General features: G+C 37.1%; 1 protein-coding gene across 3 annotated transcripts in view; it reads left to right on the top strand.

Moving 5' to 3' along the window:
• ARHGAP18 (Rho GTPase activating protein 18) overlaps positions 1 to 14829 on the top strand; it is a 132960-nt gene extending 118131 nt beyond the window's left edge. The window contains exons 12-15 of one of the 3 annotated variants that reach the window (XM_070376652.1): positions 7973 to 8097; positions 11839 to 11900; positions 12209 to 12385; positions 13284 to 14829. In XM_070376652.1, coding sequence (XP_070232753.1) covers positions 7973 to 8097; positions 11839 to 11900; positions 12209 to 12351 — 330 coding nt within the window. In that variant the 3' untranslated portion in view covers positions 12352 to 12385; positions 13284 to 14829. The remainder of the gene's footprint in view (positions 1 to 7972; positions 8098 to 11838; positions 11901 to 12208; positions 12386 to 13283) is intronic. The other 2 variants (XM_070376650.1, XM_070376651.1) reach the window with 2 other exon arrangements.
• Positions 14830 to 15112: the final 283 nt, after the last annotated feature.

Genomic DNA, 15112 nt, shown 5'->3' with positions numbered 1-15112 from the left:
TCAGCTAAGTTCATTGTTAATTGGAGTATATATAAATAAATTGGTCAAATCTCTCTGGAGAGCATGTGTCAAAATCCTCAAAATCATGCAAATAATTATGCTTAAGTTCATTGCCGTTTTCTTTGTATGGGTCAAAATTAGAAATAATCCAAAAGGAGACAGGTGGTCAGTTAAATATGTTATGACGTATCTATTTAATGAAATACCATGAACGTGGAAAAGTGTGTATATGACATTGGAAGATATTTGTAATATGTTGAAGGAAGAAATTACAAATCAGTGAGTTGTTTATTGCTATATTTGTAAGGGATAATAATTATCCTTATTTTGAATGCTTATCAGAGGTCAGGTATGCTGCTAAACATGTTACCCACATTTTGTTTAGTATTCCTTGCAGTTTGCTACTGCTGTTTAGTTGGAGTTTACTCTTAAAATAGTCCCATTTTTTTTTTTTTTTTTTTTTTTTTACAGATCAGGAAAGTGAGGCTTAGCAATCGTAAATAATTTACTTAAGGTTATCTAGATAGGAAGTTGTGGAGCTGGAATTTGAAACCAAGTCTATAGGACTTTAAATCCAGGTCTCTTTACTGTTAGCCTGTCTCACCCACAGAGCACAGAAAAATTCTGAGAAGGATATATATATATATATATATATGTATGTATGTATATATGTATGTATCCCAAATCCTGGGCTTAGGTGTAGTAATAAAATGAACATGTTTTACTGCCATTATTACATATGTTTAATATATAGCTTTAAAAACAGGCTTGGGCTGAGCTAAGCCCCAGCTTTGGGAATGAAAAGAGTGTTGACTGTGAGCCTGTAAGACCCTTATCAGTGAGATGGTAAAACTGATTGGATGTGAGGAATGTAGAAGAAGAAGGAATCTAGAATGACTTGCTGATTTTACCTTGGGAGACTTTGTCATCAAGATAAAACATCCAACAAAAGGAAGAGACTTCGGGGTAGTCCGTTTTTGGCATTTGGGGTTGACATGCCTATGTGAAAGTTGTCTACATGGGCCTGAAGCTCAGGGGGGTGGACAGAGCTGGAGGCATGCATTTGGGACCAACACAGAGACTGTACTTGAAGCCATAGAGTGATTCTTTTTACACAAGTGGGTACATGGGGTAAGAAATGAAAAAGAAAAAAAAAAAAGCAAAAATGCAAATATTTAAATAGTGGGCCATGGAAAAGGAACTGGTAGAAGAGGCCAGGAAGTAATAGGAAGGAACAGAAAGTTGAAGATTGTGTTGTAGCTGCCCTGGGGAGAAGAGTAGGGTAATGGAGTTTGGTCCTAGTACCAAATGCTACAGAGAGGTTGAGTAAAGTTGGATAAGAGATCCTCTGGATTTTGCATTTGAAAGGTTAGTTGTGACTTTTCCCCAATGAGAATTCATCAAGCTAATATTTATTTTTAACGCCCTCTGAATGCTAACTGTATATAACAAGGTATTCCTGTTATTAAGACATGCTGGACTAGGTGGATTAATAGTTTAAACCAGAATGTAAGGGACACACTCAATCTATTTAACAAGCAATGTTTATAATGGCTGCAGCATAGTAATTGTTTGATACAAATGTGAATTTCCAAGTACTAATGAGACTTATCTATTAATTACAACAGGAGGAAACACTTGGTGAAAAATAACGTAATTATCAACCACTTGAAAAGAACCATTTTCTGATTACCTTCAACTTGAGTTAGGATTGATATCATACACACACACACAGAGACACGCACACGCACATATATATATAAACACGCTGCATCAAACACCAGAGGTCATATGTCTTAATATAGCCCTAGCTTTGCCATTAATGAGATGTTAATGGCAAATCACTTTCTCTCTCTCTGGGTCTCAATTTCTTCTATAAAATGAGAGTAAGAACAGCTTAATGGTGCTTAGCCAGAAGTATGCAGTAGGGGCCTCTGTAGGATTATTTTTTTTTTAAGTAAATAGCAAAAAATAATGACTAGGCCACTTCCTGTACCCTGTGAATCAGAATGTCTCAGCACAGGGCATACGCATGTGTCTTGTATTAAAAACTGTCAGGGTAATTTTCCCCCATTTGGTGTACATGTGTTTGTGTGCATATAAATTTAATTTTATTATGGAATTTCTCTAACGTACACAAAAATAGAATAGTATGTGAACTTCCATAAACCTATTACCAACCATCAAACGCATTTTTATATCTTGTTTCATCTTGTCTTCCACACCATTTTTCCTTTTAGTATTTTTAGGGAAATCATAGAGCTTTCATCATTTCACCTATAATTACCTCATTTTGCATCTCTGTTTAAAAAGGATCTTGGGCAGCTTTGATGAGCATTTGGTTATGAACTGCTGAATCACACAGGCTTCAAGTCCATTGTGGACTTAGATCTGTGTGATTTTTCTTCTATCAGTCCAGTATACCTCTAAAAGTAAAAGGAAACTGCATTTATGAGAGAGCATGAGCAGAGAGCAGGGCTCTGTGAGGTTCTGTGAAATAAGGCAAGCTGCTCATTCCATCTGCCATCATTATAGAGGAAACAAACATTTTCTTCCCTGAGGTTGAATTTCAGTGTTAACTCAGGATGATCTGCTGGTCACACCCTTAATTAACAGTTGAGGAACTTGAGCTTTAGAGAGTTTACATGACTTGCTAAAAGTTCCAAAATGATCTTGTGACATTTTTGGGGTTTTGGACATGAAAAAGAAATCTGGTACTCTCATCTTCTGCCATTTCAGAAGAATCCTGGAGTTGGCAGCAGTGTGGTGTAGACTCTGGGTCATTTGTGGCTGAGGTTGTGTGTCTAGTCACAACTCTGTTTAGAATCCCATCTGTGGTTTCTCGTAACAGCTCAGACCCAGAGCATTGTCACAGGTATTGTTTCAAGCATCTGCTTTGGGTCTAGAAATAGTGTCTGGCTCTACTTGGGGACACATATGGAAAATCAAATCACAATATCAAGCATAAAATCTTATTTCTTTCAGATGTTCTCTAATTTTTTATAGTGCCTAAAAAATACCATATTAAAAGTAAAAAATATCAGAATTTATTTCATTGTCAATTAAGTGCTTATTAATGATAAAACTTATTTCAGACCTTTAAAATTCTCTGTGTCTGTAAGGTGGATAAAAATTTAAGCATTTGGGTTACAAAAGCACAATTAAAATCAAACAGTTCAAGATAACAGAGAATGATTTTTGTATCTCCACCTCCAAACAAACTAAAGTGATGAACATGCCATTTTAGTTGAAGATACCCTGCTAAAATGTCCTTGTTAAATTTTCCAAAATACGTATTATATTTGGCTTTTTTTTTGAGAAAGCTGTATTTCCAGTTTGCCCCTTTGAAGACAGAGGTGTGGTTTTTTGTTTGTTTGTTTGTTTGTTTGTTTTGGGTGGGGGGTAGTATTAAAAGATGTCAGCTTTACATTTAAGTTATCTTTTAATTTAAAAAAGGAAATCAAAGTTTCTTCTAAGGGTCTGACATTAAATTTCTAATCTCTAGGGTATAAAAATATAAGCAACAGAGTATTTGTCTGCACCTTTTGAAAAAAATGATAAAATCATTGTTTATTTTATCAAATAGTAAGAAATAAGATCCTGTTTTTAAAAATATACTTGACTTCAATATGTAGAACATGTGAGGACCATATGAGATGATTTTCTCTATTTTAACAGTCTTTGCATACGTAAGAAATTAACTAGCATTTTGTAAGTTGTGAAATCCTTTGTGACTAATTTTTAATCACGTTAGTCAAATAATGCTCTTTCCCAGTCTTTTTGTACATTATAAAACTTCAGCTCACAAGCACACCAAAAGAATTCTAAGAAGAGACAGAGTCAGCTGCTGCTGCTGCTAAGTCGCTTGAGTCATGTCCAACTCTGTGCGACCCCAGAGACAGCAGCCCACCAGGCTCCCCTGTCCCTGGGATTCTTCAGGCAATAACACTGGAGTGGGTTGCCATTTCCTTCTCCAATGCAGGAAAGTGAAAAGTGAAAGTGAAGTCGCTCAGTCTTGTCGGACTCTTCGCGACCCAGTGGACTGCAGCCTACCAGGCTCCTCTGTCCATGGGATTCTCTAGGCAAGAGTACTGGAATGGGTTGCCATTGCCTTCTCCAGTCAACAGGCATGTTGTGTCTATTCAAAGCTTGGCAGCTCAGTGTAATTAGTGTACTAACATCATTAGTATTTGACACACCATGATTTTGGAGCTTGATAGTAATTGTCATACACTATTTAAATGAGAACTTTGACATCGTTTACTGTTTGTCATCTTTAGTAAATACCATTTTTCTATCCTTGTCAAGATACCAGGGAAAACTTTCCAGAAACAACTTTCAAATGCTTCATCTTTAACTATGACATGTATCAGTTAAGCTAATTTTTCCTCCAACAGTAAAGAGCAGAATAGATTCAAATTGAGTGAGGCTCACAGTCTTTTTATTGTAGTGTAGTGAGAATTTGGATGAGATGTATTACCATGGAAATAAACACTCTTTGAGAATTCCCTCTCTCTTCCTCCCCATGAACACACACACATACACACACACACACAGAGGGAAAGTGTAGGAAATGTTTAATTTCATAGCCGTAAGCAACCTAAACACAAGCTGCTCCCCATATACTGGCAAAAGCCAAAATACAGCAATTACCTGACTTTTCACATACACTTGAGAACTCTCAAGTGCCTTCAGATGCTGGTACCTGGGCCTCTTCCTTCTAAACTAACAATCAAAGAGAGTCTGGATGCCCATGAGAGGTGCAGTGCTGTCTATTGGGTACAACTCCTCACACCATCCTGATCTCACTGTTGTGTTTTGCAAGAAAGCTTGGCCATACTCTCCACAGTATGATCCCCGAACTCATTTGGGAAGTGTAGCCATGGTCCTATTATTAGGGGTCTTCAGCTGTTCATGAGATGCCTTGAGGGGAAAGTGACTGCATCCTCTGTTCTCTTTCCCTCCCTGTCTTTTCTCAGTAGCAAGGGGAATAGTAGTATCATATGGTAGATAGAGGCAACTTAACTTTTTTATTTTAGACAATATTCCTAAGACTATGTTTTGCTAGTAAGGAAAGTGCTCATTGTTATAGTTTTATTCTGGAGAAATTTTACTTTTATTAGCATATGATTTTGAGTGAGACTTTTTCTGTACTATGTGCATACAGGATCTTAATTTCCTGACATGGGATCAAACCCATGCTCCCTGAATTGAGAGCATAGAGTTTTAACCACTGGCCCCACAAGGGAAGTCCCTAGTGAAAAATATTTTTGAGTGACTCATTTAATCAATAAACATTGATAGATGACTACAGATGTGACTCAGATATGTGGCATGTAACTAGAATGCAAGTGTCATAAATTAGGATCTCCATTATAAAAGAAATTCAGTGGGAATTTCAATGGAAAGAGGAATTTCCTTTTGATTCTGTGAAGTCAGAAACCATCTATGGAGTGTTCCATGGGGTTTGAGGTATGTGAGCTTGGCCTTGAAAAATGGATGGATACCAGGGAATATTTCAGAAGGGGAGGAAAATGTACATAAATACAGGAAAGCGTGGGTATTTTCAGCAAATTTTGACTATCATTTTTTTATCCAAAGAATGGAATGTGCCACAAGGAATAGTGGGGAGAGGCAGGGAGCAGAGGAAGGTTGCTATATGCCTGAACTCTCTATAGCAAATTTATTATTTTTCTGGGTCATTTTGATTTTATAACTCATTTATTGTAGGACCTTCTATATTTAAAAACTTAATCATATCATCTTACTTCACTTTAAATGTCAGTATAGGTTTTCCTGCCCTTTTTGATAATCTAGGATTGTAGAAGATATAATTATGGAAATAATTTCTATGACTATGACTTTCACCAAAGAAACCCTCTTTGTCAGGATAGTTGGCACTATGACTTTAGCAGAATTTCCTAACTTTTAAATCAGGGTAAACTGGATGCTGATCTGCAAACCCGAACCTGCTATTTAGGACCCTCCTATAGTATGGTAATAATAGACTAACAGAAACCAAAATACCAATATTTTTTTCACTGAGTAGACAAGGTAGATTGGATTTTATGAACACAGACTCTGTACTGTTGCTATTACAATTATCACTCCAACATTCAAGTTATCAGGCCAAGCTTATTGTTTGTCACGTCCTATGAGGAAACAGCTGAGGCCAGGCCAGCAGGCAGAATCACCATAGCAGGATAGAAGCTAGAGATGAACCCCAAGGGAGAAGTGTATATAGCATAATCCTTGAGTTACAAGGTGCTTCATTGATTGAATAACTGCTTTGGAAAAGGATGACAACAGTAGCACATGAAATGCCCCAGTCATTGTAAGAACCTGCTCATTTTCCAAAATATTACAGATGAAAATGTGTCTTAGAATCAAGGAAAACAGCAAATTAGCCTTGTAAGTTAGAGGTGAGGTGGAGGTCAGAGACTAGGCTAAACTACAAGCCTCAGAAGCTGGAAGTCAAGAAACCAAGGCAAGGGTCCAGGCTGGATGGGAGAAATTGAGCAGGAGTTGAGGGGTCAGGGCACAGGCTAGGATCAGGGATGCATTGAGCACAGTATCCCCAGGGAGAGGACTCAGGCCAGGGTGCTAGGAATGCAGTCCATCCCCAGCTGGATGGCCAGTGGGCAGCCCCACGTGATTTGTCTTTGTGTGGCTTGGAGGGGCATGCCCCCTATAGGGCTTCACTGAGTGGTCAGATGAGGGCGCAGGCTGTCTCTACAGGTGAAGTAGGTGTTTGGGATTCGTCTGGGGGAACAATACCATTGTCGTCATACACAGCCCTTTGCCCCTTTGATAGTCCTGTGCAGTATCACTTTTCTTTGTTATTCCCATACTACATTTCAGATGTCACTGAGAAGCAATCTTATATCTTTTGAGGACACCTATTTTTTTTATGCAACCTGATCTAAAAATGATCTTATTTTTGTTACATGTTGAAAAGCATCACATTAATTCCATGTATGGTATATTTATACTTTATTAAAAAAAATTCAACACCATATACATTAAAAAATGATGCTGTGAGCACAAAAATTATTATGCACCAAAGGACTTGTGTCTTATTTCTTTACTGGCTAAGTAAATAAATTTGCTAAACATCAGTAGTACAGTGCGGTACTCAGTAGATGCTTAGTACATTCTGGTTGAATTAAACAGGGTATTTGTAGTGTTTAAAGCGTTATGTTTAAACATAATTTGTGCATGCTGTCTGGTCTAAGGTCTGTTCAAGAGCATATGGTTATAAATAATAAGTTAGTATTTATTTTAGCAGAACCATTAGGACTTAATTAAGTCTAATATTTTGAATGCCATAGTTGATGTTTTGATATTATAATCCTCAAAATCTTTCTTTGATAGCCTCCCAAATACATAAAATGTTCTTAACATCTGTGGGCACAGGATTTAGAATGAGTCATCTCAGGTTCAAAGTGTGCAGTCCCAGTGTGTGCTTATCAACCGAGTGAGGTACTGACACAATACAAATGTATTGGAAAAGTATGCTTCATTTATTTTAATACTCTCAGGGACAAAATTTTTGTGAAGTTTTGTGAATGTGCAGGAAGATTTTTTTTTTTTAATGCATACATTGCAATAGCCCGCAAAGTAACTTCATTCTGATTCAATTTCATAAATTGCTACATGAAGAAGCACCCTCCAGTAGATAATACTCAGAAATCAGCACTTAATATGGCAGTAATGGTTATTGCTGTCATTCTTTACATCTTTAAAAATAATTAAGCATTACTGCACAGGCATTATAAAGTTCCCCTATCACCATTAAGAGGATATTTGAGGTTTGATGTAATTTAGTAAATTACATTATACAGTAGTTAAGGTTTTTATGTAGTGAAGTAAAATGCATAGTAGTTAAGCACACTTACCGTATAATGCATTGTACAGAGTTACACGTTCCAGCTGCTGCCAGCTTTGTTCCAGTGTCATGATTGCTTTGCAGGCTGACGTTCCTCAGGGAGTGATTCGAGTACAAGCTCCCCATCTTTCGAAAGTTTCCATGGCAATACAGCTAACTGAAGAACTCAAAGCCAGTGATGTACTTGCCAGATTTCTCAGCCAAGAAAGGTAGAGGCCTGTTTTGTTTTAATTATTGCATGGTATCACTCACTTGCTCTCTCTCCCTCCCCGCTTTTTTTCTTTTTTTTCTAAACGATGGCTGGTGTGAAGGACTTAAAATGTTAGCAGAAGAGAAAAGGAGACTTAAAAATAATACTGTTGGAATGAGTCGAGTTCATTGCGTGTAGTTTGTGTTCAAGTTGAGCCTGTTGCAGGCAGGCGGTCTGAGCATTCCTTCGCTCTGTCTGCAGTGGACTTGGCACATGACACTACTCAGTAATCTTTCCAGAATATGGTGATTGGAGGTTAATTACTATGTGTAGTCTGTTAGGAAAATCACTAATTAGGATACAGTGGGATTAAAACAAAAGATACAACTTTTTCAATGAAATATAATGAATACAAAGAAACGCTTAAATTTAAGACAGAAGGTATAAAGAATTCAGAGGGAACAGATGGCCAAAGGAGTTCTGAAGTCACAGGTCAAAGCACACCCTCCTCAGTAGAGACCACCACGTCTTCCCCTCTGTTATGGGGCTGATGAGGCAGGAGGAGTCTTTTGAAAGCCATTGGCATCCCTTTTAAGCTGGAGAATAATTGCTTTACAATGTTGTATTGGTTTCTACCATACAACAAACAATGTGAATCAGCCGTAAGTATACATATGTCCCCTCCCTCTTGAACCTCCCTCACACCTTCCCAATACACACTTTTTGAGACATGTTTGAGATATCTTTTCTTGAATTTTGGAGGTTCAAACAGGGTATGGATATTTCAGTGTTCAAATTCTTATTTTTAGCTAAAATTATATTTTAATGCTTTCCTTTCTCATTTCCACTTATTGAAATAAATAAATCTAACTTTTTTTTTTTAAAGTCAGAGACCTCAGAGGCATTAGCTGTTTAGCTTCTTTATACTGATTTCATCTCCGATAGAATTTAATCTCTTCATTCTTTCATTCAAGTTTTCTGTCAAAATTTCTCCAGTTTTAATACAGAACTGCATGTATTTAATATGTCTCTGCTCTGTCTATGGCCCTCTGCTAGATGTTGAAAAGGGTATAAAAAATATGTTAAAGTGTCTTCCCTTGTGGTTTGTAAATTGGAAGAAGACATGAGCCTGTGTAGTTAACAGATGGTGATGAAATAAAAGAGAGGCTTATTGGTAATTCTGGGCTTAAACTTCCCTCTCAACCACACTCTGAGGGAAGTACTATCATTACCTCCATTTTGCTGATAAGGAAACTTGAGACTTTCAAGGTCACTTGTCACCTGGGTGGTGGAGCTGAATTCTAAATCTGGGGTTTGTCCGCAAAGGAAGTCCTTTAACCCCTCTGTTTATTGACTCGGGGACAAGAGATCATCATGGATCTGGGGACCACTGATGTAGAGTCTGGGAGTAGATGGACTTTGAGGGGATTAATTCCTGGACCAGTTGGAATTGGGGGGGGGCGGGGGGAATTAGGTTCTGGGAGCAGTTGGAGTTTCTTGGATGTCTTTGCTCCCTAAATGGTCTCTCTGCCTCAAGGAAATCAGTCCACTTCCTCTCTATTCCCTGAGCTGACCAAGTAGATGCCATTCTTCCCATCGGGAATGGCTTCCCATCCTCTCCCAAAGTGTGTACCTGAAGATCTGGCCAGACTTCAGATATAAGCAGCTCTTCCAGGCTAGACATAGTTTAATTTATGCAGTGTTTAGTTGCAGGACCCAGATGCTCAATTTAATCTGCAGTTGTGCTCCTCTGCTTGTAGGTAATACAAGGTGTGACTCTGAAGTTGTATGATACACTCCACTGTGACTTTTATAGTTAGGGTAGAGTAGGATAATGGTAGACATATTCTTATAAGAAAGTACCAGTTTTGTGACAATTGCCCTTTGTCTGTTTGGATTTACTGTTTGTGGTGCTTTTATTAAGCAAACATGTGCTACCCACTAAAGCAGAATCCTTTCTTCTACCACCTCTCCTCTCCCCTCCTGCTCCACCCAAAGAGAGGTCTAGCAAACTTCTTAGTCCATTTGCCTTTTCTCCTCCCAGTGCTCAGCCCTTTCTTTTATGCTTGGGGATGCTGGAACCAGATAATACGGATCCAAATACTAGATTTTCCTGTTATATGTTAGGCTAGTTTTTATCATCTCTGTAAGTCTCAGGCTCTTCATTGTAAAAGTGGACCCACGTTATAGCCGTGTGATAATTAAATAGGAAAATGACCATGAAGTACATAGTATTATCTGTCTGGGCCATCTAATAAGTGATGTTTTCAATAAATATTTATATGTATCTTTTCTTCCGTGACTTTGCTCTCCTTCTTTGCCTTCCACTTGTACAGGGACAGTGGGAAACCCCACTTCCCTCCATCCTTTTCCTCCCCTGCTTTCTCTACTGAAGCCAAGAACACACAAATGACATAAAATAAATGTGCAATAAATTATACATTCATTCGCCAGTCTTTGGTAATAGCTGTTGCCTTTTCTTTAATTATGGATTTATTGATTAGTGTTAAGTGAAAGGTAATGTATACCAGAAAATCTAGTTTAGGTTTCTTTAAAGTAAAATAAGAATATAAATATTGGAGAGGCAATCTGAGAACAATAACCTGACTAGATTTTTTTCCGTCTCCCAAAACATTCCATTTGGTTTTTGTAAAAATAATGGCTCTCATTATAGTTTATCAGGTTATATGCTGTACTAAAAATGAAAATGTAATTATTAAATTATTTAATTTCAAAAATAAGCATACCCCAGTTTGGAAGCAAAGTGAGTTGTCTCTTGGTCAGGATATGGCTCAACAGGGAGGATGGTAAGCGCGAGAACTCCCATAGCCCTGAGTGGTCAGGGTGCTGTGGACAGCAGAGTAGATGGAGCTGGGTAACTCGAGGGGCCACTGAATGGTTGATTAGGAGAGCTTCTGCTGTATCACATCTTTCTGCTGGTTTGGGTAAAAGTCAGCCCTGGTTTTCTCTTGTCAGTTCCGGGGAGTTTGTCCTCAGGTCCTCTGTCAGTGGTTCGCAAACCCTTCTGTGCATCAGAGTCTACCAGAGAGTACTTAAAAACCAGATTCTAGGGCTTGACCTAGGCATATTAAATCAGATTTTTGGCAAGTTTTCCAGATAATAGAGATGTTTGTAAAGCACTTTATTTTGCCACTGTTAAACCTAATGTTCTGGAGACTTTACTCTTCGAAGAGAGTAAACCTGTAGATGCATTCTACTTGTAAAGTCATCGTAATGAGTGTTTGGTTCTATTTTGAGAGCATTTACCTCCCATATTGGGACAGTTAGCACAGGGAGGCTTATGAACTGCGCTATATTCTTTATATTCATCTTGTACACTATTAGAGTGATCAGCACAGCAAACCTGTGAGAAATACTATTGAATAAATGCAATGTGCAAACATTTCTTCTTAGAGTTTCATGAGGACCTTTTTGGCCCCTATGCAAAATAGATGACCATATTAATAATTTTATGGACAGCTAAAATGTTACTTTTCTTTTTAACTTTACAAATTTAGGTACTGATTTATTATTTCACCTTTGGATGTACGATTCCATTTGTTTATTTTAATTTACAGGTGTGACATTTTTATTACTGTTCAACACATTTAACAGATGGGAAAATACAAACGTGTAGATAATTACAGTATGTCTAAGTTATGAATTTTCCATACAAGCTAGAATTCCCCAAGCACATTAAAGTGATTTACTTGCAAGCTGTCTGATGATGCAACTGATCAGTTTGTTTTGTCCCTGCTAGTGGAGTTGCCCAGACTCTCAAGAATGGGGAAGTTTCTTTGTATGAAATTGGAGGAAATATTGGTAAGCACATTTTTTTTTAATCTTTTATTCCATATGCTTATTTGACATTGCCAGTGGTTGTTTTTTATATCTTTGGGAGAGAAAAGGAAATTTGAAGTAAAATATAACACTCTGTAGACAGTTGATGAGTACTATAGTTGATGAGATTTTTTTTTTTTTTTTTTAATGGTCTGGCCTTTCTGTTCTGGCTCTTTTAGAGCTCCTTCTATGTGGACCTTGAGCCAAAGGCAAGTTCCCTAAAATAGAAATAACTTCTAAAATGGTTAATGAATTTTTTCAAAACCTCTTTCTTTTTTATATGCTGATAGGTAGTAGTAGTGAAAGTCACTCAGTCATGTCCAACTCTTGTGACCCCATGGACTGTAGCCCGCCACGTTCCTCTCTCCATGGAATTCTCCAGGCAAGAATACTGGAGTGGGTTGCCATTTCCTTCTCCAGGGGATCTTCCTGACCCAGGAATCGAAACCAAGTCTCCTGCATTGCAGGCAGGTTCTTTACCAACTGAGCTATGAGGGAAGCCCTTTTATATACTGAAAGCACATCTTAATAAAGGGAGTGAGCTTATTTAAGACTGAGTTGATACTTTTATTATGGTATAGTATTGGGTATTTTTTAGTGAATGCAGAAGTTATTTTGCCATTGTTGATTGCCTGCTACATAAAACACATATGTATACATACATACATTGGTACCTTATAAAATAGAAATAGGATAAATGGATTAGTTTTGACCATGTCTCATATTTTATTTGCCCACTTATAACTATCAATGGGTTGTACTCATCTTCTTATTAAAATTTAAAGTAAACCTTCCTTCTTTTTTTGATCCTTAAAATGGTAAGAGTAAAATTGTCAACAAATAAATTCAAAATAGTCATTGAAAATACCTTATGATAAGTTTTGTAGAATTCTTTTCTAGGACTTAAAAAATTTTAGTAAATATTGAAACTTGAATTTAAGAATATCAAGTTTCCTTCAAAAATTTAAATAAGTCACAATTCCACTAGAAATCTGGATTGTTAACTCTGTTAATCAAGTATTGGTATATTTATTTTATTGTGCATTTTGCTATTAGATATTGGGAATTAAGCATGGTTTCTTACTTAATAAAGGCAAATAAACTTTTAAGGAACCATTTAAAAGCCCATCACAGACAGTATTTTCAACTTCCTAACTTCATTTGAAAACCTGTGCATTTGGAGAAGGACTACTCAATTAATTTTTCCATTATTGGCCCAAGCCTTATAATATTATGGGAGGTGGGAAAAAATGATACCTATTTCAAAGTGTAAGACTCCAGAGTTAAACCACGAAGCTTAAATTTAAAATTGCCTCTCTATCTCCCCAGTCACTGTATCACACTGATGTAACATCTCTTTCCTAGGGGAACGCTGCCTCGATGACAACACTTACATGAAGGACTTATATCAACTCAACCCCAATGCTGAGTGGGTTATAAAGTCAAAGCCATCATAGAAGATTTATGCTGAAGATAGCCAGCCATAAGGACTCCCTTAATCATACTTGCTGGGTCAAGAGTGTAAATAAAATAAATGGTGGGACTCTTATTATTCACATATACCCTATTCTTGAATAGTGACACACTGAGCCTTAAAAAGTTCTAGATTTGTGCTGCTGCCAGATTATGTTAATTATTATTATTCATATTAGAAAACATCTCTGGAGTGAGAAGAAAGGAGCTAAATTAGCTTGTAGGCTATTTTCATCCACTCCGTGGAATGTGTCCAGATGCGACATCCCTTTTTAATATGAAAATATACTCTCTTCCCCCTCTTTTTCTGTTCTAAAATGATGTATACAGTAATAATGTGCATTTTCACCTTTCTCTCCTCCTGACACCTGCCTTCCCCCAGATGGGTTTGTTTTTCAGCCGGAAAGGTAACCAGGATCAGGTATGGCAAGATGTGAAGACAGTACCTCTGGAAACAGACTGAGTTCAGCAATATTTCTGTCTCTGTCGTACATTAATATTCATCTCTTTGAGTCATTTGTTCAGACAGTGGCCTCCCACTTCTTAGTGCTGTATCACACGAAGAGACTTGCATTTTGTTTCAGTTCAGCTCACGTATGTGCTCAGAACTGTATCTACTATCAAGAAAACAGACCTGTCAGAAACTGCCAATTCTTACTGCACTGTTTAAGACTTACGTATTCAGAATAAATAAAATATATCCATGTGGAATAACTGGATTATGGATAATGAGAGAGTGGAAGATCACTTCGTGTAAGCTGTAGTCTCCTAAATGAAATTTAAAAAGTCATATAGCTGGCTTTACCTATTGTCGTATTAGCAGTACAAATACTGTAACTGGCTTTACCTGTTGTCATATTAGCAGTACAAATACGTGCAATAGTGTGATCCAGTCGTTGAGAATGTATTCTGCTGAAAGAGGGATCTTTTTTTTTTTTTTTTACTTATAAATGAGTCGCAGGAAGAATTATTCTTCTGAGTATGACACCATCATATGAACAAGCTTTTGTTTGTGTACTTATTTTAATCAGAGCAAATTTACTAAAATGCTGTGGAAAGACCATTCCCAGAAATTTTCATGCATAAACCATTATAATAAGAGATGAGCCTCCATACTGTAAACAAGAGGAATGAAGTGAGAGAGAAATGTTCCATATTTTATACGTTTAGAGTGTAGTGAATAAAAGTGATGTACATGAATGTTGCACAAAGTGTGTTTATGATACTTTTCAGTAGGACTTTAGGATAGGAAACATTGCACATTCTCAGAAGCTCTTGATGTCACTCTAATTAGGAGGGGAAAATGCTGCTAATGAGAACAGTCAGAAATTTTTAATTAAGAGCAGCCTGTGGATATGATCACTTAAATACCTTTGTGATGATTTGTGCCATTGCTTTTTTATTTAAAATTTTTTTATAATTAAATACATTTTTCTAAATTATCTTTTCTTGGAATTTATTACATTTAACCTGATGTGTTCATGAGTATAATAATGGGCTATTCTTGTTTTTGTTAAAAGCCACTTCTACTCTTTTATTTCTCCTATTTACTGCTCCTGTGTTGTTTTTAAAGTGGGAAGACACATGGAAGGTATAAACTTGCTTCCTTCCTTAGGTTTTTCCTTAGGAAATTTCTATTCTTTCAGTTCAGTTCAGTTGCTCAGTCGTGTCCAACTCTTTGCGACCCCATGAATCACAGCACACCAGGCCTCCCTGTCCAT

The sequence above is a fragment of the Bos mutus genome, chromosome 9, assembly GCF_027580195.1.
Source record: "Bos mutus isolate GX-2022 chromosome 9, NWIPB_WYAK_1.1, whole genome shotgun sequence".
Classification (NCBI taxonomy): domain Eukaryota; kingdom Metazoa; phylum Chordata; class Mammalia; order Artiodactyla; family Bovidae; genus Bos; species Bos mutus.
The sequence above is the reverse complement of the archived record's forward strand: the minus strand, read 5'-3'. Positions and strand labels throughout refer to the sequence as shown.